General features: G+C 42.7%; 1 protein-coding gene and 1 pseudogene across 2 annotated transcripts; both read right to left on the bottom strand.

Moving 5' to 3' along the window:
- Positions 1–10630: 10630 nt before the first annotated feature.
- On the bottom strand, positions 10631–22276 carry LOC107075927 (CD48 antigen-like). 2 transcript variants are annotated; one of them, XR_011189297.1, is made up of 5 exons: positions 22218–22276; positions 17964–18284; positions 16393–16644; positions 12006–12335; positions 10631–11318 (listed from the first exon to the last, which is right to left on the bottom strand). XR_011189297.1 is itself a non-coding variant. In XM_069188207.1 (5 exons), the coding sequence occupies exons 1-5, from the start codon at positions 19981–19983 to the stop codon at positions 11290–11292; spliced, it is 996 nt and encodes a 331-aa protein (XP_069044308.1). In that variant the 5' UTR covers positions 19984–20025; the 3' UTR covers positions 10631–11289. The 2 variants fall into 2 exon arrangements, 1 of the variants encoding a protein (XP_069044308.1); XM_069188207.1 differs by lacking the exon at positions 22218–22276 and adding an exon at positions 19920–20025.
- Positions 22277–24623: 2347 nt separating this feature from the next.
- On the bottom strand, positions 24624–25435 carry LOC138238203 (craniofacial development protein 2-like; annotated as a pseudogene).
- Positions 25436–27293: the final 1858 nt, after the last annotated feature.

The raw sequence follows: 27293 nt of genomic DNA, 5'->3' as shown, positions 1-27293 counted from the left end.
TTTTTAGAAGTCAGACCTCTGTGTCTGAAACCACACAAAAGATAAGGAAGTTAGCTAGCTGCCTCAGCCTACTAATATTGTTTAATACTGTTCTAAAACGGTCCGATGAACATTTGGAACCGAGCAGACTTAATGAATTCATTTAAAATGAATAGAAAACAAACTATACAGAAACTATACTATACTGTATCTGTAATGGGATCAAGGTTAATTCTATGCTAAAAATTGAGACAGCATAATGTTAAGCCTTCTATGGTTGAGTGCTTAATATTATTATATTACTATTAACACACCTAAAGAAGAGTCTATATCCAGTAATATGAAATTAATAGCAGACATAAAAGAAAATAAAAGTGAATAAGGTGATAGGGTTATTTGTCAGTTCTGTAATACTATACAGTATAACTCCTGATTGTGTCTAAAGCGCTAAATAATTTTGTGTATGTTTTGGGACACTACCAGTCCTTTGTCAGAAAAATACGGCTGTCCAGCTGGACGATGCACAAGCAGGTTAAATCGTTACCCCCGCCTTGCAGGTAAAATCCTTAGGAAGAAGAACCGCTATGTTAATATGTAAATGTGCTACGTATGTTAGGTATCCTGCAGCTGTTGTACTCGTTGGATTATTAATTCAGCCACTTCTGCCTTTCGTGACTCTCACACATTAGAAAAATCATAGTCATCTTCAGTGATGAACCTTTTTTAATTGGAATGTGGTCATTTCGAAATAAAAAACATTTATTGCTGTTGTTTACCAGGTATCTGTGTGTTGACTGTTGGTGGGTGAAAAGCAGCTGTGAAGATTCCCTGGGAAGTGGGTCTTTACTTGTACTCAACAGGCTGTGTGTTCAGTCAAAAACCATAGACATGCGCCTTACAGGTCACCCCTAAAATAATCCAATATGTGTGTTAGTGTGGCACAACGTTTATACTGGCTGATAGAAGAGTCCATCTTGATAATAGGCTCCTATTTAATAACTGTGGATATTTATGAGCCTGTCTACATTAGGAATCCACCACATGGCAGTAATATTGGAATAATCAAAGAGCTGGAGGAAAAAGGGGTTGTGGAGTGGACTACATATACTGGAAGGTGACCAGCAATGATCATCTTGTGGTTCCAGGCTGATCTGAAGAATCCTCAATTACTCCTGAGGCCAAATAAAGTCCGTGAAAGTCCCCTGACCCTTTACTATAGCTTTCTGCCTTACAAGGGTTTCTATACCACAAGCACTGTAGTTAACAGAAAATTACCCAGAGGATTTGCATACAAAAATAAAAGATTGGTAAAATGTCACACACTTGCAAAAGAGACTAAGAGTTTCCAGACAAGCTATTGCATTAATCATCTCAACACCCACACATTCTAGGTAGAAGCAATTTTTCTGTTTCTTCTGTTTGAGGGGCTCCGTTTTGTCATCTGCATCATTCATTTTGCTACTAACTGTACAACATGCTCAATTATTATTCAGTAGGTGGGGTAGAACCTAATGAATGTGATGGAGGAATATGATATATGTTGAGGGTATTTGGCATGACTCTCCTAGCTGAATGCACAGTAGTCTAGATCTGAGGATCAGGCTGTCCACACCACCCTCACCTTTGTGAGGATTGAGCTAGGAAGCTGCTGCAAAGGTGTAGATGGGAAGCCAGGGGTGGGAAGAGAAGTCCTGGGTGCGAGACGACATACATACGTAGGCGAGTGGAAATGTGCAAGATTAGAGATAAGCTTCCTCTTGCGCTTTAGTTATACTCTGCACTAATATGATTTCAGATCGAGAAAGATGATTAGCGTGATGTCCCACTCAAAAAATAAAATAAGGAGAAAATGTTATAGTGCTTTTAGGTATGAATAATCAACATATAAACTTTGATGATAAATTATTGCGCTACAATGTTATGTGAGTCCAGCCATTTTACAACGACAACATCACGACCTATTCTTTCTGGTTATTCTTCTTGTCTGGAAGAAGGTATAGGCCATATAGAAATTTTCATTTTGTTCAACCAGACAAAATGAAGTTTTGCATTGGAAGTTGCTGTGTATAGGACAGCATGGTCCAGGGTTAATGCTAGTCTCAGGGAGTCCCAGACCTGCAGGTATTCTAGGTCACTCTCATATCAGCTGTTTTTTTCATGAATAAGCAATAACGCTGCCTTGACCACATTAACCAGAAATGAGCAGCATTCTGATAATAAATGGATGGGCTAAAGTTGTGCCTGTAGTTTAGTGCAATGTGAGTACTTGCAATATTTGTGCAGCGTTTAACGCGCCTAGCCTACTACTTCTTAATTACACCGCTTAATTGAAAGAACTGAGTTCCTTCTTTTTGGCTTTCAGCATTCTCAACAGCCCACAATGTGAGAAATGCACGTACAGTAAATTCATCCATTTTCTAACCACGTCTCCCAACTCAGGGTCGCGGAGGAGCCCGAGCCTGTCCCAGCAAGCCATGGGCACATGGCAGGACACACCCAGGATGGGACACCAGTCTACTGTAAGGCAGATGCACAGACACACACACCGGGACCAAATTTGATAGAAGCCAATTAATATGCCAGTAAACTCTGGTAGGAAACACACAACAACACAGGGAGAACATACACACACCATGCATTGAACCCAGGACCCCAGCGCTGTGAGGCAACAGAGCCATCCACTCTGCCACTGTACCATACAATATTTATTACTTTTTATTTGTGTCTAGAATTACTGGAGGAAAGGGACTGCAAGGCCTGGACACCTTTGTCAAAAGTAATTCTTAATACTCCAGCTCCTTCTCTCATCATAGTTTCACAAGGTGTTTCTAGGCCTCCGCCCTCTTCTTTTTCGCGGTGTTTCACGAAACCTGTTTAACTCTTCGAGAACCAAACAAACAGCTTTTTTTCGTCGGCTAATCACAAGGCCCAGCTTTTGTTTTCTGCAAAGGGCAGAGATTCGCACATGCTTCTGGAGTGTGTCATCTGCTAGCTGAAGCTCGTGTCTCTCACCGCATTGTGGATTGAGCTCTGTTTAGGCATGCCTGGTATTGCTATCTGCTCAGCATCATGTGAGAAACCTCACCGCTTGCCTAACACGTTCTCAGGCTTCTATTACCTCTTGCAATTTCTCTGCTGTGCAATCTTCAGAGACTTCCTCACTCGTGCTCAGCTGTAGGCCTGTCTCGCTTGTCTTGCTCATTCCTTCCTTGCACTTCTCCCTCCTGCCTCAGCATGTGGTTTCTCCCTCTCTTTTCTCTGTTGCCCGATTATCCTCAAGAGATCAAATCAGCTTCCAGGCAGCACCAGGATGGCCAGACCTCCTGCGTCTTCTCAGAACTCTCCCGCTCGGACTTTACCGAAATTCTACGGTCTAGCAGTCACCCCTGAAAAACTGATTAATTCTTCCCTTTTCATTCTTCTGCATCCTGTGGTACAATCTGCTGCCTGTAAAAAAATCTGCCTTGCATTGTCTCGTAACTATAAAACACTTTGATGAGGCAACAACACAAAACACATAAACTTGCCAAGCAGAGATATACACTAAGTGTGGTCTGCTCAAGTGATGCATGTGACCTCAATATTTATTGCTGGATGGGGAGGAGTGAATGTCTCTTTCCTGATTGCGGACTCTTAACATTGTAAAATGATTCATCCTTGGTATGTCATTTTACATTTCAGAAAGTCTGCTCCATATTGTTCGACCAAACAGCCTCTCAACTTACTGCAGACGAGCCGGTGTTAAAAATACAAATGAGAAAAAAAGGTTGTTGTTTTTTTTTTTCCACCCCTGCTTATTTTTACAGATGGGCTTTTTAAAGAGGAAGTAACCCATCTGATATCTCAGAAATAGTACAGCAAGCTTCTCTGTATATTGTCATAGTCAAAGGTTTCCTTTTAGTGTGCGGGTGTGGGGCAGAAGCAGGGGGAGTGAACTGTACCATAACGAAGAATAATCAGACCCCCGCCCTCCCCCACGCACACATGCAGGAGACTGGATTGCACCTGGATTGCAAAATAGGTTATCGTTCACCACTTTCTCAAGTTCAAGTTTATTGTCATTATACTCATATACAGGTATATGGTATTACGAAATGCTATTTAGCTACTGTAGCTCTCAGATGTTAAGCAGTACAAAAAAAAACACTTCAATTGAATAAGAAAAGAAAGACAGAGACAATAGGCAATGTACAAAACAACAACGGGTAACAGGTAATGTGCAAAGCAACATCAGATGGGCAAAATCATACATCAACAGAATTAAATAAAGGATAGAAATTTATGGAGAGTGAGCTTTCTTGACATGTGAGGTAGAACGTTCAGAACGCAAGTGAGAGAGGCTGGGAGTTTAATAGTTTGATAGTGCGGAGGTAAAAACTGTCTCTGAGTCTGGTAGTCTGGGCTCAAATGCTCCGGTACCGTTTTCCAGATGGTAGAGGGTCAAACAGTCTGTAGCTGGGATGTGTGGGGTCTTTGGTGATGCTTAGAGCTTTCCTCAAGCACCGTCTGTCATAACTGTCCTGGATGGATGGGAGAGTAACCCCAGTGATGGACTGGGCAGTTTTCACAACCCGCTGTAGGGCTTTCCGGTCAGCAATACTGCAGTTGCCATACCACACTGTGATGCAGCCTGTCAGTGTGCTTTCTGTAGTGCATCTGTAAAAGTTAATGAGGATCTGGGGACATGTCTTAGCCTTCTTCAACCGTCTTAGGAAGTACAGGCGCTGTTGCGCTTTCTTGATCAGACAGGTGATGTTGAGAGACCATGTGAGGTCCTCGGTGATATGGATGCCAAGGAATTTGAAGTTACTGACCCTTTCCACTTCAGTCCCGTTAATGTGAATAGGGGCATGTCCGTTTTGCAGTTTTCTGAAATCAACTATCAGCTCCCTGGTTTTGCTGACGTTGAGGGTGAGGTTGTTGTCTTCACACCACATTGTAAGGAGATTGACCGCCTCCCTGTAGGCCCTCTCACCATTGTCTGTGATCAGACCTACAACTGTGGTGTCATCGGCAAACTTGATGATGGAATTGGTGTTGTGTTTGGCCTTACAGTCGTGGGTGTAGAGGGAGTAGAGTAATGGACTAAGCACACGCCCCTGGGGGACTTCTGTGTTCAGAATTAGTGTGCCGGACGTGTGGTTTCCAAACCTGACAGCCTGAGGTCTGCCTGTCAGAAAGATTCTTTAACTGTATCCAGACATTCAGACTTAACACTACAAACACTGGCAAAATCATTATATCTGACATTTTTGCTCATTGAAGTGAGTGCGATGGCATAGGCTGAGGAATTTTCACACCTGGAAATCTGCCAGGAACAGGTAAAAAAGAACCCTGTACTTAGGCCCCTCACAATACTAGGAGTCCTGGGCTTGTGTGTTGATTCTAGGTTTCGGAGTTTCACCAGCCGTTATCGGGACTGTGTGTGTCAGTAACGGGGCAAGCACCACCCCAGTCGTAGGCTTGGCTGGCTTGAGGGTTCTGCCAAAAGGGTAAAGTTTCCATTCATTCTCCTTGGCTGTACCCTTCTGTTGCCTTTGTGTTTTAATGAAGCTTGAGTTATGGCGGGCTACCTTGCCTCTTCATTCTCCCAATCAGTGCCTAACCCTTCAGTGTTTTACTTTTATGCACCATGAATGAAATGATGACACATGGAAAACGAGACAGACAGTTTGGCGGCGATGTCCTTGCCACCCTGCAGCAGTCTATTGTCGTTAGTCGGCTTTTTTTGACCCGCACCCGCCTGACCCGATCTAAAATCTTTTTTTTGAACCCGAGTCAACCCATGCATCACTAGTTGTCCTGATTGCATGGTTACGCTGTTTATGTTTTGATATGCGAGTGTGGTTCGACTGTTGCACTTATTGTTCATACCGTTTTGTTCTTACTTTTGAAAACTGTGGCGCCCTCGCCTGGCGTTGAGGCCGAAGAGCGCTCGGCTGAGATACGCGGCAGAATGGGAGGAGGAGCCAAAGGGGAGACTGAGGGCTACTGGCCAGTGCGGGTTGACCATCTGGTACAGTTGTTATAGCCCGATTATGTTATATGGGCTCACAGTGAGTTTTCCCTGGAAGATATGCTCCAGCATCTCCTTGGAGACCTTGGAGACCGACCACTGCGTCATGACTTGGCTTAATCAATGGCACCCAGTTTCCAACTAAAAACAACACACAACTACTAATCTACTAATTCTAATAATAATTGCTTATACTTATATAGCGCTTTTCTGGACACTCCACTCAAAGCACTTTACAGGTAATGGGGACTCCCCTCCACCACCACCAATGTGCAGCATCCACCTGGATGGTACAACGGCAGCATAGTGCACCAGAACGCTCACCACACATCAGCTATCAGTGGGGAGGAGAGAAGAGTAATGTGGCCAATTCATAGAGGGGGATTATTAGGAGGCCATGATTGGTAAGGGCCAATTGGGGCCAGGACACCAGGGTTACACCCCTACTCTTTTCAAGAAGCGCCCTGGGATTCAGGACCTCGGTTTTACGTCTCATCCGAAGGACGGCGCCTGTTTACAGTATAGTGTCCCCGTCACTATACTGGGGCATTAGGATCCACATGGACCACAGGGTGAGCTCCCCCTGCTGGCCCCACTAACACCTCTTCCAGCCACAACCTTAGTTTTTCCCAGGAGGTCTCCCATCCAGGTACTGACCAGGCTCACACCTGCTGAGCTTCAGTGGGTTGCCAGTTGTGAATTGCAGGGTGATATGGCTGCTGGCATATCACAATCTACTGGGACTCTGGAGGAATTACATTAATCCAGGAACAGATACGACAAACACTAAATTTACCCATCTGGCTTTTGTAAATTCAAACCATAACAAAATCCTGGTAAGTCTTAAATCCCTTACACTTCAAACCTTAATGGGTTTTAGGACTGCCAGCTGGAGGCTAATGTAAAGGCAAAGGAGCTGAAGGAACACTCTTGTTCAGGAGTCTCTGCAGTTCAGGAGAGACAGCACACACCTGACCTGGTCTCGGAGAGACCTCCCATTAAACCTGCGCCTTGTATCACCGGGCTCCTGGGCCCTCCAACTGGATCATCGAGTAGGGGGTTTCCTGCCTTCCCGCTATTCAGTGATTCAGTGAGACCCCTCCTATTGGTCCCTGTTGGCTCTTCCTTTGTTCGGCATGTTGTTGTAACAAACAAATAAGTTCTGGACCCCAAGATGAAGCAGAACAAGTGAGTTTTATTGCATGCAAGGAACAATACAATCTGAATTGTTCAAAGGTTATAGGTGCAGAGCTCCAGTCTATATAACAAACTTCCACCATTCCTGATGCAAATTGTTACCATGGTAATGGGGGGAGGTCACCTGCGTTCTCGAGGTGAACGAGACATTCTCAAGACCTTGAACACTTTGAATGGCCGGTCTCATCTTCCCATAGTTGGGGAGCCTCCAGCTCGCACTTGGAATCTCTTATCAGTTAACTCCCGTCCTTGTCATAACTCAAAAGTGCTGAAGAATAGTATGTTTTGTACCAAAAGACGTCTTTGTGCAGAGAGAAATCAGTTTACCCTTTTATCACATCTCATATCTCATATCTTTCTTCAACATCGACCTTTGGGCTTGCAAACCTGCACCCCTGGGTACTCCCAACAGCTGCCCTTCTAAATCCATTCAGGTCCCTTTTTTTCAGGAGGCTCGCCATTCCATTCCTTCCTGTACTTGAGACCCCCTTATTCCGACTGTTGGGCTGTATATGGCAGCTTGTATTGGGCTGGTAATGTGTCCGGCCTGCCGTTCCCTCTTTTCACCAGGGATGTAGAGAGCCGGTTTCTCTTAGGACTGACGCACCTTCCCCCTGTTTCCTTTCTCTTTTCCAGTACCGACCTGGCCTGGGGTGATGGAGCCCCGCCGGCCAGTGATCAATTATTCTATTATCACCTCCTTCCCCTTTTCACTCTCCATCTGAGCACTCACATCCCAGACTCAGTCAGGTCTCCTCAGATCCTTTTGCACTTCTGTTCTGACTAATCAACACCCACCCGCAGTGTCGCAAACTGAAATTTTGAGATCTCTTTGGCAAGTATTTGTGATGCATTTTAATCTCTGCATTCTGTTTCCAAGAATGTTCATACAGTATATCAATAACGAGTGGCAGGGGGGTCATGCTAGTGAGCACTGCTGAACTGCTTTTTTATTTTTAGGCTTTTATTCTGATTAATACGGCACCATTAACACATTAACCAAAAGCCCTGTTACAAGATTTCCTCCTTGCTCAGTTGAGAGCCCCGTTATCTCAGCATCACAGAGGTTTTACAAGTTGTCTCATCTGAAAAAAGCAATAGTTTGGCTTGTTTCTGGGCTGAAGAAAATCAGTACGACGTGTTTCTAAGGAAAATATTTTCTACACGCAGATTATCAGGCGATCTTCTCATCGAGTGACAAAAGCCAGATGAGCAAAATCTACCTTCAGAATGGAAAGGATGTGCCCCAGATACGTGAAATGTGAACCTTTTGAAGGTGTGTGATCTTCTTTCGCCTCCTTCAGCTGGGGTCGTGTGAACTTGACTTGCACGCAGGCCACATTTCCTTTCTGTGCTCATGCTGTGTAAAGATTATGAGGAAAGAAAAGAAACCACAATTACAGCAAGTTGAAGAGGAAGGGGCACACATGATTGGAGATAAGGATGAAGGGAGAAACTGCCTCATACGGGTTTGTGAGCTGCCATTTTTCCGTTCGTAATGTTTTGTATCATGTCTAAAAAACACATTATTATTACACCAAATATCGTTTTGCTTTTGGTGTCAGGACTCATTTCTGAATGGGAGGAGCAGTCAGTGTGACCATGTCTGAGTCATTACAGACTCACCTAGAGACGTTGCTGCAAGTTCTGAGTCATTTCTGAAAAAAAAAAACACAGCTTCCTGCTCACAATCACTCACAAGGAGAACGAAAACACCGACAAAATGTATCAAGAACAAGAGGAAGATTACACACAAGAGGAGGTCACTGTGTAGCCTTCCCTATGTGCTTTTTCATTATGGATTAAAAACGGATCTACTGTAAATGTAAAAGGAGTCACCTGGACTCAACGGAAAGAAAGCTTTTTGTCACGGCTCGTGAGAGAAGAGAAGCTCCAGGGTGATTCAGAGTGACTCCAATGGTAAGAACACTGGTTTGGATCACAGGTGTGAGTCCTACATCATCTCTGCTGAAAGTCTGGGCTGTCAGCCCTGAGCAGAGGTCCACCTCCACTGGAATCTGGTGGGTGGAGACAACCAGTGGATTGCGACCTTGTCCTCGAGATCTGGCAGTGCAAGCTGTGTTGCTTGTACCAGACGTGGCTACATTGGCTGCTGATCTCAGGGTGGAAACTGGCGGATGACACAGCCATCACAGTGTCCTACAATGTAAAGAGGCCATTGCATTTAGTGCAGGTCATGAGGAAAAACAGTGGCACGGACTCAGGCTCTTTTGTACCTGTGGCAGGCCAGCTAAAGCAAAGGGGTGCAGATAACAGCCAAACAACCACTAGAGGACACTACAGTGGGCCTTTTGAGTTTTCAATAATAATAAGACTTCCTCATACTTATACAGCACTTTTCTGGACACTCCACTCAGAGCACTTTACAGGTAATGGGGATCCCCTCCACCACCACCAGTGTGCAGCCCCATCTGGATGATGCTCTCCAGTTCTCTCCCCACACACCAGCTCTCAGTGTGGAGGAGAACAGAGTGATGAAGCCAGTTCATAGATGGTGTTTATTAAGAGGCCATGGCTGGTAAAGGTCAATGGGAAATTTGGCCAGGACAGCAGGGTAATACCCCTACACTTTTCTAGAAATGCCCTGGGATTTTTAATGAAGATGGAGAATCAGGACCTTGGTTTTACATCTCAATTGAAGGATGGTACAGTACACTATACTGGGGCATTAGGACCCACATAGACTTTAGGGTGAGTGCCCCCTACTGGCCCCACTAACACCTCTTCTAGCAGCAACCTGAGCTTTCCCAGGAGTCTCCCATCCAGGTACTGACCAGGCTCACACCTGCTGAGCTTCAGTGTATTGCCAGTTGTGAGTGATATAGGGTGATACAGCTGCTGGATGCTGTTTTTATGAATGTAGACCTGGTTGAAGGGAGGAAACCTAAAAAGTAACCCAAAAGTAAACTCGCATTTAAACATTGACCTTATCCTCCTCTGCATCCATCTCCTTCTCCAGTTGTCCACTTCTTTGAGAAGCACTCATGTTTGTGGGGATTTCAACAGGTGAAGCCCTGAGTTGTTTGGAATGGAGGCGTATCTATAACAATAAACTATAAGGTATATGTAACATATTGCTTAAAAATCAATAAACACATAATACAATATTACTGAAATGAGCCTTTTTGTTGTTTATGAAACTCTTGACCCGGATAAAATTACAAGCACACTTCCTGAGGTGTACTCTGTGTTTACAAAGCCTTTTGTACTTATTATATTTATTGCAAGGTACTGTATGTTATTTGTATTCATGTTATTGTATTCTATTTTCTCTATATAATATATTTTATATATGTCATAAGTTTTTATGAGGTTCCAAAATGTTAAGCATACCAATTAATACATTTGCTCGCATTTAATATGGACAATGTGAACTTCCTCTGAATGACAAATAGAAATTGAAGTCGTTAGTCTGGAAATTATTTTTATTGCAATAACAAAAGTGATATGAAAGACAGTAATGAGTAGTCTGTGCATTAACAGATTGGTCATAAGCTGAAACCAGTGAGAAAACCACTGTTACTACTACTATCCATGCACGTATACTTATTTGCTTTGAAGGTGGATATAATTTTTTTTTTCAAAATAAAAATAAGCATGTGAACAAAAATGTATCATGTATCTGTATTGATCAGATGCATCTGAAAACCAGAAATAATAGCTGATGATCAAATGTGTTCCCTCACTGTCTATCACCACTTTTACAAAAGATTTGCAGTACATTAAATTAGCTCAGGGCTGGCGTGACTACTATAGCTATGACCTGAGTCAACTGACATATTAGCAATATAGTAATTTTGCAAACGAAAGAAAAACCAGCTTTACAAATTCCTAAACTTAAATTTACAAAACTTGAAGGAATATCAAGATTTCACAAATCCAAGGAATATCGAACAAGAGAAACCTGGAGAATGGAAAAGAGGATGAAGAAGACTGGACGGGGTGAAGGGAAATTCCTCAAATGACAAACCCAGAGCTGCAATCGGAGTGCAGCACACGCAGGGACAGACTCTCCTAGTCTCAGCACAGCACAGTCTGATATCTGATATCCCAATCAGGTCTCCAGGTCTCCAGTTTTACGGCCGTATACAGAATGTACTTGGTGCTAAAAAATAAAAAATAAAATGAAATTATAAATACAGTTTTAAAGTGCAGCACGGTGAAAGTGTCTTGTTACCACTTCCAGGACCTAGTTGAAAAACCCAGAAACGTACAGTAAACATACAGTCAGTGTGGATTGAAATGCTAAATGTCTCAGGATGGGAATCACTTTGTTTTTTTTGGAAAAAAAAACAGAAATGGAGAAATCGGTGTTGCTGCGCTCTAAGGTTGCTGCACTCTCTGCTAATGAGAGGTACATTAGGGTCAGATTTATTTATGAAAGCAGGCGATAAACCCTAGTCTGAGTCTGGATTCCTGAGCTGGAATTCCATTGTCAACATACGAAAAGACAAATTCCTAATACAAGAAATTGTATGTGGCCAATAAAGTTTTGCTAAGCATTAAGCTTTTATGGACTTGTTGTTTTGAAAGTTAAATGCAGGTGGTTTGAAGATTCAAGTTCTACTTTTCAATCACCATGTGTCTCACTTGTTGGAATATGTCTTCTTCATTTTCATCTGCAACTTCAAGAGGTTGGTTTAATGATTCCATAAATACTTGCTGACAACACTTACAAATTCATTTCATTCAATTCAATTTCTTATCTTATTATTGTTCTAATCTTTGTGACAAAGCAGACAATTACCGGAAGCCGAATGAACAATGACTGTAGACATGGTGGTGCTCTTACCAAGGACTGTTACACGATAGATGTTGAGTCTGTGTTTTTTATCTTCTTTATCACTCAGTACAGCTGTGTAAATTCCACTGTTTCTGTGACTCAGGTTTGTTAGTGTAAGGGAATAATCTGTCTCCTTAAACACTACTTGATTCTTGTACAGGAATACGGTGTGTCCTCCAGTCGCCATTTTCAGTATGGTAACCTCTGTGTTTTCTGTTTTCAGCATCCACTCCAACATGTTCATCTTTAAGTCCCCAGGTACGTCCACAGTCAGGGATAAAGAACTGCCTGGGATGGCGTAGATAATCTTTGCACGGTTCTTCTCTTCAGCTCTGTCATCTAGGAATGGAAAGGGGATCATACTTAATTGGTTGGGTGAAACAGATTTCATAATACATTTCTGTGCATCGTGGGGCTGGTTCCTCAGACCCATTTCAAAGACAAGGCCTGGCTTGATTCTTTCCTACAGAACACTGCAGCTATTCTGCAGTGAAATATAGTTTATTTTCTGCAAAGCTTTGTATCTTCCTTGACCTTCTTCATTCATAGCTTTATCATTTTAAACTTAACTTATAGCCAGCAGCCATATCACCCTGCAACTCACAACTGGCAATCTACTGAAGCTCAGCAGGTGTGAGCCTGGTCAGTACCTGGATGGAAGACCTCCTGGGAAAAACCAAGGTTGCTGCTGGAAGAGGTGTTAGTGGGGCCAGCAGGGGGCACTCACCCTGTGGTCTGTGTGGGTCCTAATGCCGCAGTATAGTGATGGGGACACTATACTGTAACTAGGTGCCGTCATTTGGATGAGATGTAAAACTGAGGTCATCCCAGGGTGTTTCTCGAAAAGAGTAGGGGTGTAACCCTGGCATCCTGGCCAAATTTCCCATTCATGGCCTCCTTATAATCCCCCTCTATGAATTGGCTACATTACTCTGCTGTCCTCCCCACTGATAGCTGATGTGTGGTGAGCGTTCTGGCGCACTACGGCTGCCGACGCATCATCCAGGTGGATGCTACACATTGGTGGTAGTGGAGGGGATCCCCATTACCTGTAAAGCGCTTTGAGTGGAGTGTCCAGAAAAGTGCTATATATCAAAATATAATTGTATTTTGAATACAATTATTATTATTATTATTATTATTATTATTATTAACTCCCAACCTGTTGTGTTAGGTGACACCAGACCACCACGTACTGTATGAATGTGCAAATTTCATCAGCACATGATTCAATTTCTGGAACAACTTTGTGTTGTTTTTTATTGCAAACTCATCTCAGTAGATGATTTCACAACTAAAAACACAGCTCGGCCTTTCCTGTACCAATGACATAAATTGTGGCATTTTAGAATCCGGTGAAAAACAACACCATCACAAAAATATTTTTGCAATGATGGTCCATGAAGCAATTATGTCTTGCAGCTTGTCAAAATAAACCAGAAGCAACACAACCAACTATCCATGCTTTTCTTTGCTAAATTCATCTTTCAAGGAAACAGGCTTCTGAAATGCAGAAGTTTTCTATTTCTTAGAAGCATGTTTTCAGTCTTTTTTTAGGTTATAAAGCGAAGAAGGCCATTAAGCCCGTCCAGCCCATTTTGTAGATAGAAGCTATAAATTAATTTCCTTGTTATTTCCACTTTGTTCCTCTGTTTTGTGTTTCAGTGTTCATTCTGCAGACGTCTGCTGAGCTGACTTTATCGGTGTCTTTGAGGATTTTGAATACATGTGTCAACAATGTGCAGCTCCAACACTCAGTATCTGCCTGCAGCACAGAGCTCATTCTAGTTTCTAACACCATTGTTCTACTGCAGTCATTTTTTAAAAAGCTCAATTACCGCTCAAGCTCGGGTGAAATGGAAACTAGACGTCTAGAAGAAGGATTGGTTATCACTGCTCATACCATCATCCAACCAGCAAGCAAATTATCCCTGGTAAAGACTCATAGCAATCTGGAACCTGTCTTGGGTGCAAGGCAGTACTACATCATGGATGGGCTGACAGTGCATCACAAGGGATCACCCACAACTTCGAAACACTGATTAACATAGCCCAGCGGTACACAACTCCAGACCAGGAGGGCTGTATTGTCTCAGCGTTTTCATTTCACCTGTGCTCTGTGTCACCGAACTGAGCTGATCATTAACAGAACCGGACCGGTTTAACACGTCTTTGCAAGAGGGGGAGGACATGAAAAGCCATGAACACAGGGAGGTCATGCAAACTCCACACAGGAATTAAACTGCAAGAGCTCGGAGGCCACTGTGTCCCCCACCCCTCTACTCTGTCTAAAGTCATCCTGAACTCAGTCTGGATCACTTCTGCCCGGGCAGCACAAAACTACTTGTTACTCGCAATTTGGGGGTGCAGTAGTCTTTTTTAATGGCAGAGAAGAAACTAAAACAAATAACAGTGTTGGAAAGTATAATAATGACAGATCTTCCTGTTTACCAGGAGGGGGGAAAAAGTGCACAGGAAGAACAGCTTTCATCAAAGCTAGATTAAAAATAAAGCACGAATAAACTAAGCACAATTAACCTTCTACAAGACAAAGACAAAGACGTGAAGGAAAGTGACTCCATGTTCATTGGCCACAAAAACAGCTTATTCTTTTAGCATCATCTGCTGGATCAAATCAAAACTACAGCAGGGACATTAATTTTTTTAATGCTGAACATCTCCATCTGCCATGATGAGTCCCTCAATCTTTGAGGGACACCCTAGTCACAAATTTCAATGAGTCTTATTTCCAAGTCTAAAGGCTAATGTTGAGTACAGTATGTGGTGCAATTGTCCTTTACTTGACTGTTTGCAATTTAAACAAACAGGCACCACTGAGAAGAAGCTGGGAGGTAAAAAGTGAGTAATGAGGTTTGCATGTTTACCAGTAAACCTTTACTTCTTGGGTGTTATGCCTGGGTGAGCCAGTGCTCGGTCTCCTCAAAAACAGGATCGCATTTGCAAGAGATGTAAAACTCCCAGAGATGTGCTCAGGCAGATTGTCAAAACTGCCTGCCTCCAAATAATGGGTGGTCATTCCATCAAGCACAGGCTATATAAATCCTGATCTGCCACCGATCTGGTGCTCTGTCATTGAGCTCCTGCCAACCTGGGTACTGCTCACAGCATTACTAACCCCTGACTCAAGAGGCCACTATGCCTGAATCCTGTCCGAGAGAACCTCTGTCTGTGTTAAACCCTCTCTGCCTGTCTGCACCCTGTCTCTTTTGACAAGCAATGGACCAGTGGCAGGGATTCAAACTTCCTACCAGCAAGCCTGCGCAACCTCCTTGCCTGGACCAGCCCTGATAGCTGAGCTCACAGTTCTGCTAATGCTTTGCCCTGTCCTGCTCTGCACTGTTCTGTTCCTAAGGGAAATCCATGAATTCATCAAGTGTGTGCTCATGTGGCTTGTTTGTGAGATAAGCTATATTTGTTATGGTTAACCTCAAAGCTCCCTAATAGGAGAAGTTCGTTTAGGTTGTAATCTATTCTTTTTCACTCTTTGTGTCCTGAATATGCTGCAACAATGTTATGGAAAATTCACTCATATTTTTTTTTTAATACTGCGATAACTGTAAACTGAGGTATCTTTAAAGGGTTCATATATAGGCCTACTTTCCAACATAGAATTAACCATAAACACGCACATGAAACTTAACAACAACAAAATATACATTTAATTATTGGACATTCATCACCACAAAGACAGAGTTTTTGGAGGATTTCTGGTGCCTCTGGTGATTTTTATATTTAACAGAATTAAAAATAATTCACCCTTTATCAACAAGCATTTTTATACCAAAAGAAAAACATTTCTGTGATACTTTAATGCATTTTATTGTATTGTGATACACTGTGTTTCCACTATAACAATCTTGTCAATGTAAATTTATTCAGCAGCCCCACAGGGCCTCTTAGAGTACAGGATAACATACCTAATATAGTCTGTATTATATATATTACATATAGCCCATACCCCTCTTTTCCTCTAAGTCCATTAGATTTAGTCAGAATCCCTTTGCTGCTTAGAGCTGTTAAGCCGCTCATCAGGGGGAATTCTGCCGCGAGGATATGCAACAAGGCTGTAACTTCTACTCTCCCACTTATCTCTTGGCTGTCCTGCTGCATAGCTCACATTCACTTATGTCAGTTTTTGTAAAGACAGCACTTCAGGCTGGGATAGTTACAAAATTATATATGGCAGCATTTGCAATTACTGTACCAGCACAGGTGGATCAAGGACCGTGAAAGATGTCTTCCAACACTCCCACTTGAGGGCGTTATTTTAACACTTTCTGTAACCCTCCTTATTTAAGTATTAAATAAGATGATCTTCTTTGCAGAACTACATTCACAGACTCAAAGTGAATGATGGTGTTTTTGCCATACTTACAGACATCTTTTAAAGCCAACCAATGAGACTCTTCGCTGACTCGGTTGCTGGCCTTGCACACAATACTGCTGTTCTCTACAGTGACAACAATCTCCAGGGCATCCAACTCTGTGTAGTCTCTTCCAACTTCAGTGCAATGCGTCTGCTGGCAGTGGTAGGAAACAGAATTGTCTTGACCGACAGTGCAAGTAACAGAGATGTCTTCACTGACTGAAGCTGTCTTCACCTTTAACTCTGGTTTAATCACAGAATCTACAATGCAACAATTGATCAAATATATTAGTACATTCGGATAGTCTTGATAGTATTGTTTTCACTGAGTTGAGACCATTTGCTGATCAATACTATTATCCTTGTATCAGCACAGATGGAACAAGGAGTGCGAACAGAGTCTTCCAACAGTTCCACTTGAGTCACATGCAGTCTCACACACTGCAAGACTCAGACTGTATTAGTATCCATTTAACAGAACAGCTGCTTGCAATGGTGTCTCACACTAACACAGGCTCACGGACATTTGTAAAGGCGTACAATTCCCTACCAGTACCTGGATATAAACTCCAGATCCTATCAGATTATATTATTATAATGAAAAATCTTAACCCAAGTTAGTGGAAAACAGAGCTGTAGTCCGCCCTCTCCAATGCTGAAATGTAGTCAGAGCTGTGTCACTGAAAGCAACAGACATGAAGACACTTCTGCCTTGCTTCATGTGAAGAGATACCTGGAGGGTGTACAAGAGTCTTTGCCTCTTCATTTCGAATTCAGTATCAAAGTAAAAACAGATATCACCCAGATTACAGTAAATCTACATGCATCCTTGCCTCATTCCAGCCCCACGTTGCACCAGTAGTATTTATGAGATGTTCTTCTCTGGACAGACAGCAGCAGAAGCTGTTAAATGATAAATCTGTGTTCATATATTAGTGCCTTACACCGAGGAGAGCTTTGCATTACCCTGGCTGTTTAGTACTGTAGGAACAAAACCACAGCTCGCCTTACTTAAAAAAACCTGTAAATCACCTCACCAAGTCAACTCTGTATTTCATAGAATGTGGATTTACAGTCACCACATACAATCATCAGGACCTGAGAAAGAAAATTCTCAACTATGCAAAAAAGCTGCACTTGAAAGGATTTTGCTTAATTGGAAAGTTATCAGTGTTGAATGAGGAAATGATGATTGTGAATAGTTCTGGCATGACATTAGGTACCCCCATTAGAAGCACATTTCCTGCAAACATGTAGAAACAATATCAGAAATTGACAATATTGATGAATGCCCTTTGTTCCCAGCTTTTGAAGATCTGACATTTGAAGCACAAGGTTTTAGCAGATTGCAAAATGATTACCACATGGATTGAGGGCAGTTCTTGGAGTATCTTCAGGAACATAAAAGTAAACATATATTTCAGATACTATTCGAGGATTGATGGAAAAACTGACTTGTAATATTTGTATACATTTTTTCAGTCTAGACTTCATATTGTCCACTTATAAGTAAAAAAAAAACATATGCACACAGAAACTGCTTAGTAGTAGCACTTAAAATTTTAAAACACATACAGTACCTTGGGGGATTAATCTGTAAATCACAATGTTCTTATCTTTTCCATGTCTATCCTGTGTTATCACTGTGTAAATTCCTCTATTTGACTCCTCCAGTTTAAGAATTCGAAGAGAGAAATTTGTCTCATAAAACATAAGTTTCTCCTTAAATTGAGGTAAAATTTCGAATTCATTATTCTTTAATGTGTATTCCACTATAGTTTGGGTATTATTCAACTTCCAGTAAAATCGTCGAAATTCTGCCGGCTTCACTCCTCCCACATCCAGAAGGAAAGACTTTCCTTTTAAACCATAGCGGTCGATTACTTGTTCAGATTCAGTACCTGGAAATGGAAAGAGACACCATGAAATATCCCCAGTCTTGAACTTCTATGTATAGTCCTTACAAGTCTTTCACGTCTTCACGTGGCACAAAGACAAATTTTAAAGATACAGCATTTACTCTCTCCTGTTTGATACACATTTTGAAATCCCATAACTGGGATTTGTCAGTAGTATTTGTGAATGATTAAGGCATACTAACACTTGACACAAGACCCGTTTCTCAAATGCTGGAAAAGATAAACACACACTACAGATCATTAATTTGGCATAGTTTAAGGAAATTCTCAATTTCACCATAGGAGAAGCACCAACATTGCTATTTGTATAGTAGGTCTTTTTATAACTAGAACACATAAAACAGCCTCTAGAAGATCAAGGTGTTCTAATGTTTATACAAATATTCAGATTTTAAAACAATGAAAAATCTTAAAAATGCATATATTTTTATCCAATGCAATATTGCTTATTAATTACATAAATTTGACAAATATAGGACATGTGGTGGTAATAATGAAAACAAAACCACAATGGGGAATACAAACACATTCCTAACCAAACTCTCAAATGCATTTTCACTTTTCATGCCTGTACTATTAGAATTTTCTGTTTACTTTTTATATTCCTTTTTTTTATTTAAACAATCTGTTCTCTTTCTGCTGGCAAAAATACAGATCTATAAATACAAAATGAATTTAAATTCTAAGGGAAGAAAGGATGTACTGTGCCATGTAATGTGCCCATCAACAGCCAAAGAAATAGAATGCACATGCACATACTGTACTGTACAGTATGTAACGCCATTTTTAACTGACGTAGAAGGCAACTACTTCCTATATTGCAGTCTGACCCCTGTTCCTGTAAAGCACCCATGATGAAGAAAAAAAGAGATGTTTCCAACAAATACCACTACTTGTTAACTCTGCATGCTGATCTGAGACTGTAAACCGGGTGTAGCTAACAGGGCAGAGCAGTACTGGGTAGCTGTGCCACTAAGCAAGGTGGGAAAACAGGTTCAGTGCAATACCATTGGTTTGCAACAACATGGTGACTTACAGCACTTTCACAAAATGCTTCATTCAAAATTGGCCATTATTTTCTACACGGTCAATTTATTTATTTTGTAACCGAGATTTAATAACCAGTCTGAGAAATTGGGACTGCAGTTCCCCTTTAATTGAGCTGATCATTAACAGACCGGTTTAACACGTCTTTGCAAGAGGGGGGAGGACATGAAAAGCCATGAACACAGGGAGGTCATGCAAACTCCACACAGCTGCTGCCCCTGCCAGAAATTTAACTGCAAAAGCTCGGAGACCACTGTGTCCCCCACCACTGCTCTACTCTGTCTTAAGTCATCCTGAACTCAGTCTGGATCACTTCTGCCCGGGAAGCACAAAACTAACTGTCATTCCTAGTTTCAGGTGCTTTAATCATCATTTGAAATGGCAGAAAAGAAACTAAAACATCATAATAATATTGTATTGTTAATAATAATATCGTGAAATATAATACAATTGTTGGAAAATACAATAACGGAAGATCTTCCAGTTTAACAGCAGGGAGGAAAAGTGTACAGGAAGAAAAGCTTTCATAAAAGATAAACATAATCCCCAATTAAAGTAAGCACAGTTTACCTGCTGCAGCACAAAGGATCAATAAAGTCGTGAAGGACAGTGACTCCATGTTGCAGGATTTCATTTCCTGGTTTGTTGACCTAGTCAGTAGTCCACCCAAACTAACAGATCATTCTTTTAGCATCACCTTCTGGATCAAATGAAAACTACAGCTGCATGTAGAACTATTACTTCTTCAAAGAGAACCACATGCTGAACGTCTCTATTGGTCATGTTGGGTTCCTCAATCTTTCAGGGACATCTTAGTGACCTATGTCAATGAGTCTTGTTTACAACTCTAAAGACTTATGTTGAGTATGTGGTGCAATTGACCTTTACTTGACTGTTTTCAATTTAAACAAACAGGCATAACTAACAGGCACCACAGAGATAAGATGCTGGGAGGTGAAGAGTGAGCAATGAGTTTTGCATGCATTAAAGCATACTACATACATGTATAGCATACATGACACAAGACCTGTTTATCCGATGTTTGAAAAAATAAACACATACAAAAGATAAGTGAAAAAAAGCACTTGATTAATCAAACTAGTACACTTTTGTTATCCTTAAAAAGACTACCGTCACCAATCAACCAGTAATAGGCAGTAAAGGTGTGTGGTCCTGACTAACACAGGCCAGGCTGTTCAGGGTTGGAACCTGAGACTACAGATCAGGATGGGGAAACTTGGGACAGTCACACAGGTACACTTGAATTACATGTACTGAAATCCCTTTCCTTCCCCCCAAGTCCCAGGAGTTAACAATTTTCCTGCTAGTTCCCATCTATCCCAGCATGCACTCCTGGGGCTGACATCACCAGCCCCATTGCTTGTCCGCTCAGTGCCCCATCCCCGCCTGATGAGGGCGCTACATGATTAACAAAGATGCAAAGGAAATTGACTCCATGTGGCGGTTTTCACTTCCTGTTTTGTTGCGCCACTTTGCCACTGAAACTTAACAGATCGTTCTTTTACCGCCACCAAGTGAATCAAATGAAAGCTACAGCCATGTGCAGGGATGACATCACATTTAATCAATGAGCGCGTGCTGAGTATCTCCATTTGTCATGCTGGGTCTCTAATGGGTGTCAGTGAGCAGTGTGGCCTTCATCATATACTGTCCATGGTCAAATTGGCCTTTACTTGCCTGTTTGCAGGTGAAACACAGGTTAGAGCACACCACAAAGAAGGAGCTGGCCCTCTTTGTGTGACATTAGCTTGGCATGTTTGTCAGTAAACTTCTCACTTCTGGCTAGACAGAAAAACTCTGGTCTAAGATGTTGTTTTCATCTGTGCTGGCTAAACTATTATTCCTAGAATCATTTAGGTGTGTGGCGTTCGTGAGAGAAACTACATTTGGTGTAGTTAACCTCAATACTGTAATAGGAGAACTTCCTTTCAGTTCTAATGTATTGTTTCTTGCCTGCTCTTTGGGTCCTGAAGATGCTCTAGCACTGACTCATCTATTGTTTTTTTTAAATACATGTGGAAATGGAATCTAAAATATTTTTAAAGGGTTTAGATATAGGCCTACATATGACCTAAATTAACATCAGAAGAACTAAACATTCACATGAAACTTTACAGCACAAATATACATTTACATGTTGAACATCTATCACCGTCAAGAAGAAGCATCTATCATTTGAAAGATTTTGGGTGCCTTTTGTGGTTTTTACATAATCCAGGCTCATTTACACCTAAATCCTGTGTGAATGGTAATGTTCATTTTTCATGGTGAGTGGTACACATTGCTTATTGATTTAAAAAGCTTTAGACTTCAATTTCCTCATGATATGAAACACTAATAGAGTTGATTTTTTTCCCCTGCTGTGCTGTAAGTCTGTTCTTAATCTTCTACCCAATCAATATGCATCTGTAAAGGAAAATATTCTTAAACACTCTCAAATAATTACTCTAATTTGTTAGAGGTGCGGTATGGCTGTGAAATATTCCTTAGTACTGTTGGGGATCATGGGAACCCTAGGCAATTTAACAGAAGAACAATGACATACCCATTATGTTTATGGCAAGCATATCTATATTAAAATGAAAATTTCAGTAATAGTTTAATACACTTTATTTTATTGTAATACAATATGTTACCACTATAATAATCTTGTTATATTTAATTTCTCATTGAGCTCAACAGTGCCTCATGGGTACTGCATAACAAATCTAATATAGTCTGTATAACATACTGGCACTCTGCAGCCAGAGGGCGCTCCTACTCTGTCCTGTCCCTAGTTTCCTGTGCTTTGCTGTCCTTCCAGTGTCTCTCTCTCTGGGGCTATATATTTCCAGGTCACTCATTCACCTTAGCATTGATGTTCGGATGTCCTGAGACCCGCCTAGCACCAGGCCACCGCTCTGTCCTGCAATTTAAGAAAAACAAAAATTGCTGTTTTCAGACCTGACCCGACGCTGACCTGAGTCCGATACAAAGATAGGGATGGCATAAAAAACTCATAGATAGCCGTAGATAGAAACATAAAGTATACGTCAACAAAACAAATCAAAATTAACAAATGAAGTAGAGGACAAAACATAACCTGGCTTCTTTCAAAACATGACTAGATGGGATGCTGGGATCAATTAACTCTAAAACAAATTTCCCCTAGGGGACATTAAAGCTTGAATGAAAACTACAAAACATGCTAGATGGGCCAAATGACTTATACTATTTTGGTAGTCATATGTCTTACGGACCCCCAGTGGTAGTTTCCAGTATTCTTCTTCTTCTGCTTCTTCTTCGCATTTTCCCACTTATGTGGGGTCTGCTTGTTTGCACCGATTTTTCCACTTCCTACGGTCTGCGGCGTCCCGGCAGGAGACTTTTGCGAGGCGCATGTCGCCTTTCAGCCGATCCAGCCAGCGCAGAAATGGTCGCCCATGGGGCCGGTGGCCTTCCACATTCAATTCGAGGGCTGTCTTTGCCATTGATGTGTCATTGCTGCGGAGCATGTGTCCATACCATCGCAGGCGCGATTCCCTCATTTTCTCAGTGATTGGGGCGACTCTGAGTGTTTTCGCACCTCTTCATTCATGACATGGTCTAGTCTTGTCAAGCCAAGGGTCCATCGCAGCATCTTCATTTCCATCTTATGGAGTGCCTGTTCATGTTTCTTTGTTGTTGGCCAGCATTCAGTTCCGTATAGGGCCACTGGTCTGACCACTGAGTGGTAGGCTTTGGATTTTAGGCGCAAAAGGATCTTCTTGTCGCACAGTACTCCAGTGACCTGCCGCCATTTCATCCAAGCGGCGCTGACTCGCGTATTGGCGTCTTGGAGGATAGTGCAGTCAGAATTGACACGTGAGCCTAGGTACTTGAAACTGGGTCACTTTGTTCAGTTGGACCCCACCAGCTGCGATTGTGCCATCGGTTTGATCACCGCATTCGAGGTACTCCGTCTTCTTGATGTTCAGTTTCATCGGAATCGTTCAAGGCACATCTTCCACTCTTGAACTTGCTGTTAGAGGCCGTGTCGCGTTTCACTTGTCATCATAACATCGTCGGCATACAATTGCGTCCATGGATATCTTTGGTCACTGTATCCATGCAAAGTATGAAGAGCAGAGGAGACAAGGCTGAGCTTTGGTGGATGCCAACATTGATTGGGAAGGTGTCTGAGGTTCCAGCTGCGCAACGTACTGAGCTAGTGGCCTTTTGGTACAGGAGCTTTGTCCAGCTGACATAGGCTACGTGGTGCTGTCGCAGTGCCAGCCAGATGAGATCGTGCGGTACCCTGTCGAATGCCTTTTCCAGGTTGAGAAATGCCATGTGGATCGTTTTCCTCTTCTCGTGGTGCCTTTCCATCAGTAGGCGGGCTGCGTGTATGGCGTCTGTTGTTCCGCAGTTTCTCACAAAGCCGCATTGGTTTGGCGAGATATCGACGATGGTTCTTAGTTGTGCGTCCAGCACACACTCGAAAATTTTCATTGTATGGCACAGCAGCCGGATCGGGCTGTAATTGGAGCAGTCGTTAACGTCGCCTTTGCCTTTCCAAATTGGCACTGTCGTGCTGGTTTCCCATGTTTCCAGGGGTGTCTTTTTCTTGATGATCTTGTTGAAGAGGTCCGTGAGGCATTCTGCTCCTTGTGCTCCATGTTGTCCGGGCCAGTTGCTTTGCCACTTTTCATCTTGTTGATGGCGGTGGTTACTTCTGCGATTGTGATGGCGGGTACTGGGCTGGAGGTGGTATCGGCTGTTGGTAGCGGAGGATGCGGAAATTCCTCGTTGCATATTTTCTCTGAATAGTTCTTCCAGCGCCGGAGGGTGTCTTTTGGCTTCTGCAGCATCTGCCCATTTTCATCTTTGATGTTGATGACATGTCCTAGGTCTTGTGTGGCGCAGTCGCGTGCGCGGGCGAGTTTGTAGATTGTTTGCCCCAACAGGTGTGTCCAGCTGGTCATTGAGGTCCTGGTAGTGCGCCACCTTTGCAGTCGCCACGGTTCGCTTTGCGGTGGATTTCAGTGCGCGGTATCATACAAGATCGTCTGGGCATTTTGTCTGCCACCAGGTCTTGTAGGCGTCCTTTTTTGCCTTGGTTGCATGCTGTACATCGTCATTCCACCACCAGGTCTGTTTGTCAATAAAGCGCAGATTTGGTTTTGTGGTTCCCAGGGTGGTTGCGGTGCATGTCTTCACTAGCATGTCTAGCCGATGTTGTGGGGAGATGCTGTCTTACGGCATCACTTTGGTGTCGGTGACCATTTTGAGGTCTCATTGTCTCACCACCCAGTAGTCGATCTGAGATGTTCGACCGCCACTGTAGTAGGTGATGAGGTGTGATTCCTGCTTTTTGAAGAAGGTGTTGGTGATGGCCAGATCCCAGGCTTCCACGTGCTCCAGGATCCGGGTGCCGCCTTCATTACGCCATAATGTCCTTGTCCGCCATGGTTACGATTGAAATTATCCTTTGCTCGGCCAACATGCCCTTTGAGGACTCCACCAATGAAAAGAATTTCGCTGTCATCGATGGCTTGGATGTGCGTTTCGAGGTCATGCCAAAATTTCTCTTTCTCCTCGTCTGGGCAGCCAGCCTGCGGTGCATAGCATGACACAGCGCGCAGTGTGCTGGTTCCCATGCTGATTTTGGTGGACATGAGGCAGTCGGTGATTCAGGCTACTTTGGTGACGCTGTCGCGGATCCGCTGGCTTACGACCACACCAACTCCATTTTGTGCCGTTTTCTTGCCGTGGTAGATCAGCTTATAGCCTTCTCCGATTTCTCTTGATTTTGCGCCGGCCCATTTGGTGTCTTGAACGCAGGAGATGTCCACTTTTCGCTCCTTCAGGGAATTGGCCAGTTCTCGGCTTCGGCCCGTCATTGTTCCGATGTTGATGGTCGCCAGCCGGATCCTTTTTGGCTGTTGCTGTTGTTGATGATGATGATGAAGATGATGATGGTGGTGATGATGGACTAGCTTCTTTAACCGGCTCCGTCCTTGAGTAGGTAGCGCCTGCCCATTTCTCACAGCGTCCGGGCGAAGACACTGCGCGTCGCCTGCGGGGGACACCCTACCATTTCCCATATGTCGTTGAGTTGTCGTGTGCATTTTGACGCAACAAGAAATTTTCTGTGTTCAAAAATGGAATGCATTTACATGTAAAAGAAGTATAGTAGATGCTTTCTAGTAGTGCTCTCTAGTCTCTAGTGTTTAGTCTTTATACAGGGGATCTTTAATCTCCTCCCAGAGGGTAGGAGAGTATAGTTATAAAAAGAGTGGATGAGAAGAGACATCTAAGATTGTAGATCCCGACATACTGTAGTTTTGGTAAATATCGATATCACCATCAACATCATCATCATCATCATTTTACACACCACTGTTATCAGTCTTTATAATTAATTAATAATTGCTTAGGCTTATATAGTGCTTTTCTGGACACTCCACTCAAAGCGCTTTACAGGTAATGGGGATCCCCTCCACCACCAGCGTGCAGCCCCACCTGGATGATGTACTCTCACCACACACCAGCTCTCAGTGGGGAGGAGAGCAGAGTGATGAAGCCAGTTCACAGATGGGGTTTTTCGAGAAACACCCTGGGATTTTTAATGATCACGGAGAGTCAGAACCTTGGTTTTACTTCTCATCTGAGGGATGGCACCTTTTTACAGTACAGTGTCCTCGTCACTATACTGGGGCATTAGGACCCACCCAGACCATAGGGTGAGCACTCCATCTAGGTACTGACCAGGCTCTCACCTGTTAAGGTTTAGTGGGGCTGTCAGTTGTGAGTTGCAGGGTCATATTGCTTCATATACAGTGCCTTGCGAAAGTATTCGGCCCCCTTGAACTTTTCAACCTTTTGCCACATTTCAGGCTTTAAACATAAAGATATGCATTTTTTATTTTATGTGAAGAATCACCAACAAGTGTGACACAATTGTGAAGTGGAACGAAATCTATTGGATTTTTGAAACTTTTTTAACTAATAAAAAAATGAAAAGTGGGGCGTGCAAAATTATTCGGCCCCTTTACTTTCAGTGCAGCAAACTCACTCCAGAAGTTCAGCGAGGATCTCTGAATGATCCAATGTTGTCCTAAATGACTGATGGTGATAAATAGAATCCACCTGTGTGTAATCAAGTCTCTGTATAAATGCACCTGCTCTGTGATAGTCTCAAGGTTCTGTTGAAAGCGCAGAGAGCATCATGAAGACCAAGGATCACACCAGGCAGGTCCGTAATACTGTTGTGGAGAAGTTTAAAGCCGGATTTGGATACAAAAATATTTCCCAAGCTTCAAACATCCCAAGGAGCACTGTGCAAGCGATCATCTTGAAATGGAAGGAGTATCAGACCACTGCAAATCTACCAAGACCTGGCCATCCCTCTAAACTTTCAGCTCAGACAAGGAGAAGACTGATCAGAGATGCAGCCAAGAGGCCCATGATCACTCTGGATGAACTGCAGAGAACTACAGCTGAGGTGGGAGAGTCTGTCCATAGGACAACAATCAGTCTTACACTGCACAAATCTGGCCTTTATGGAAGAGTGGCAAGAAGAAAGCCATTTCTCAAAGATATCCATAAAAAGTCTCGTCTAAAGTTTGCCACAAGCCACCTGGGAGACACCCCAAACATGTGGAAGAAGGTGCTCTGGTCAGATGAAACCAAAATCGAACTTTTTGGCCACAATGCAAAACGATATGTTTGGCGTAAAAGCAACACAGCTCATCACCCTCAACACACCATCCCCACTGTCAAACATGGTGGTGGCAGCATCATGGTTTGGGCCTGCTTTTCTTCAGCAGGGACAGGGAAGATGGTTAAAATTGAGGGGAAGATGGATGCAGCCAAATACAGGACCATTCTGGATGAAAACCTGTTGGAGTCTGCAAAAGACCTGAAACTGGGACGGAGATTTATCTTCCAACAAGACAATGA

The sequence above is a fragment of the Lepisosteus oculatus genome, chromosome 4 (genome assembly GCF_040954835.1).
Source record: "Lepisosteus oculatus isolate fLepOcu1 chromosome 4, fLepOcu1.hap2, whole genome shotgun sequence".
Lineage (NCBI taxonomy): Eukaryota > Metazoa > Chordata > Actinopteri > Semionotiformes > Lepisosteidae > Lepisosteus > Lepisosteus oculatus.
The sequence above is the reverse complement of the archived record's forward strand: the minus strand, read 5'-3'. Positions and strand labels throughout refer to the sequence as shown.

Coding starts and splice junctions, on each gene's coding strand:
- LOC107075927 (XM_069188207.1), bottom strand. CDS start 19,983: ATGAAATCCTGCAACATGGAGTCACTGTCCTTCACGACTTTATTGATC. Junction 16,645..17,963: donor TTACAGATTAATCCCCCAAG/GTACTGTATGTG, acceptor GTTGCATTGTAG/ATTCTGTGATTAAACCAGAG. Junction 11,319..12,005: donor CTATCGTGTAACAGTCCTTG/GTAAGAGCACCA, acceptor TTTATTTTTTAG/CACCAAGTACATTCTGTATA.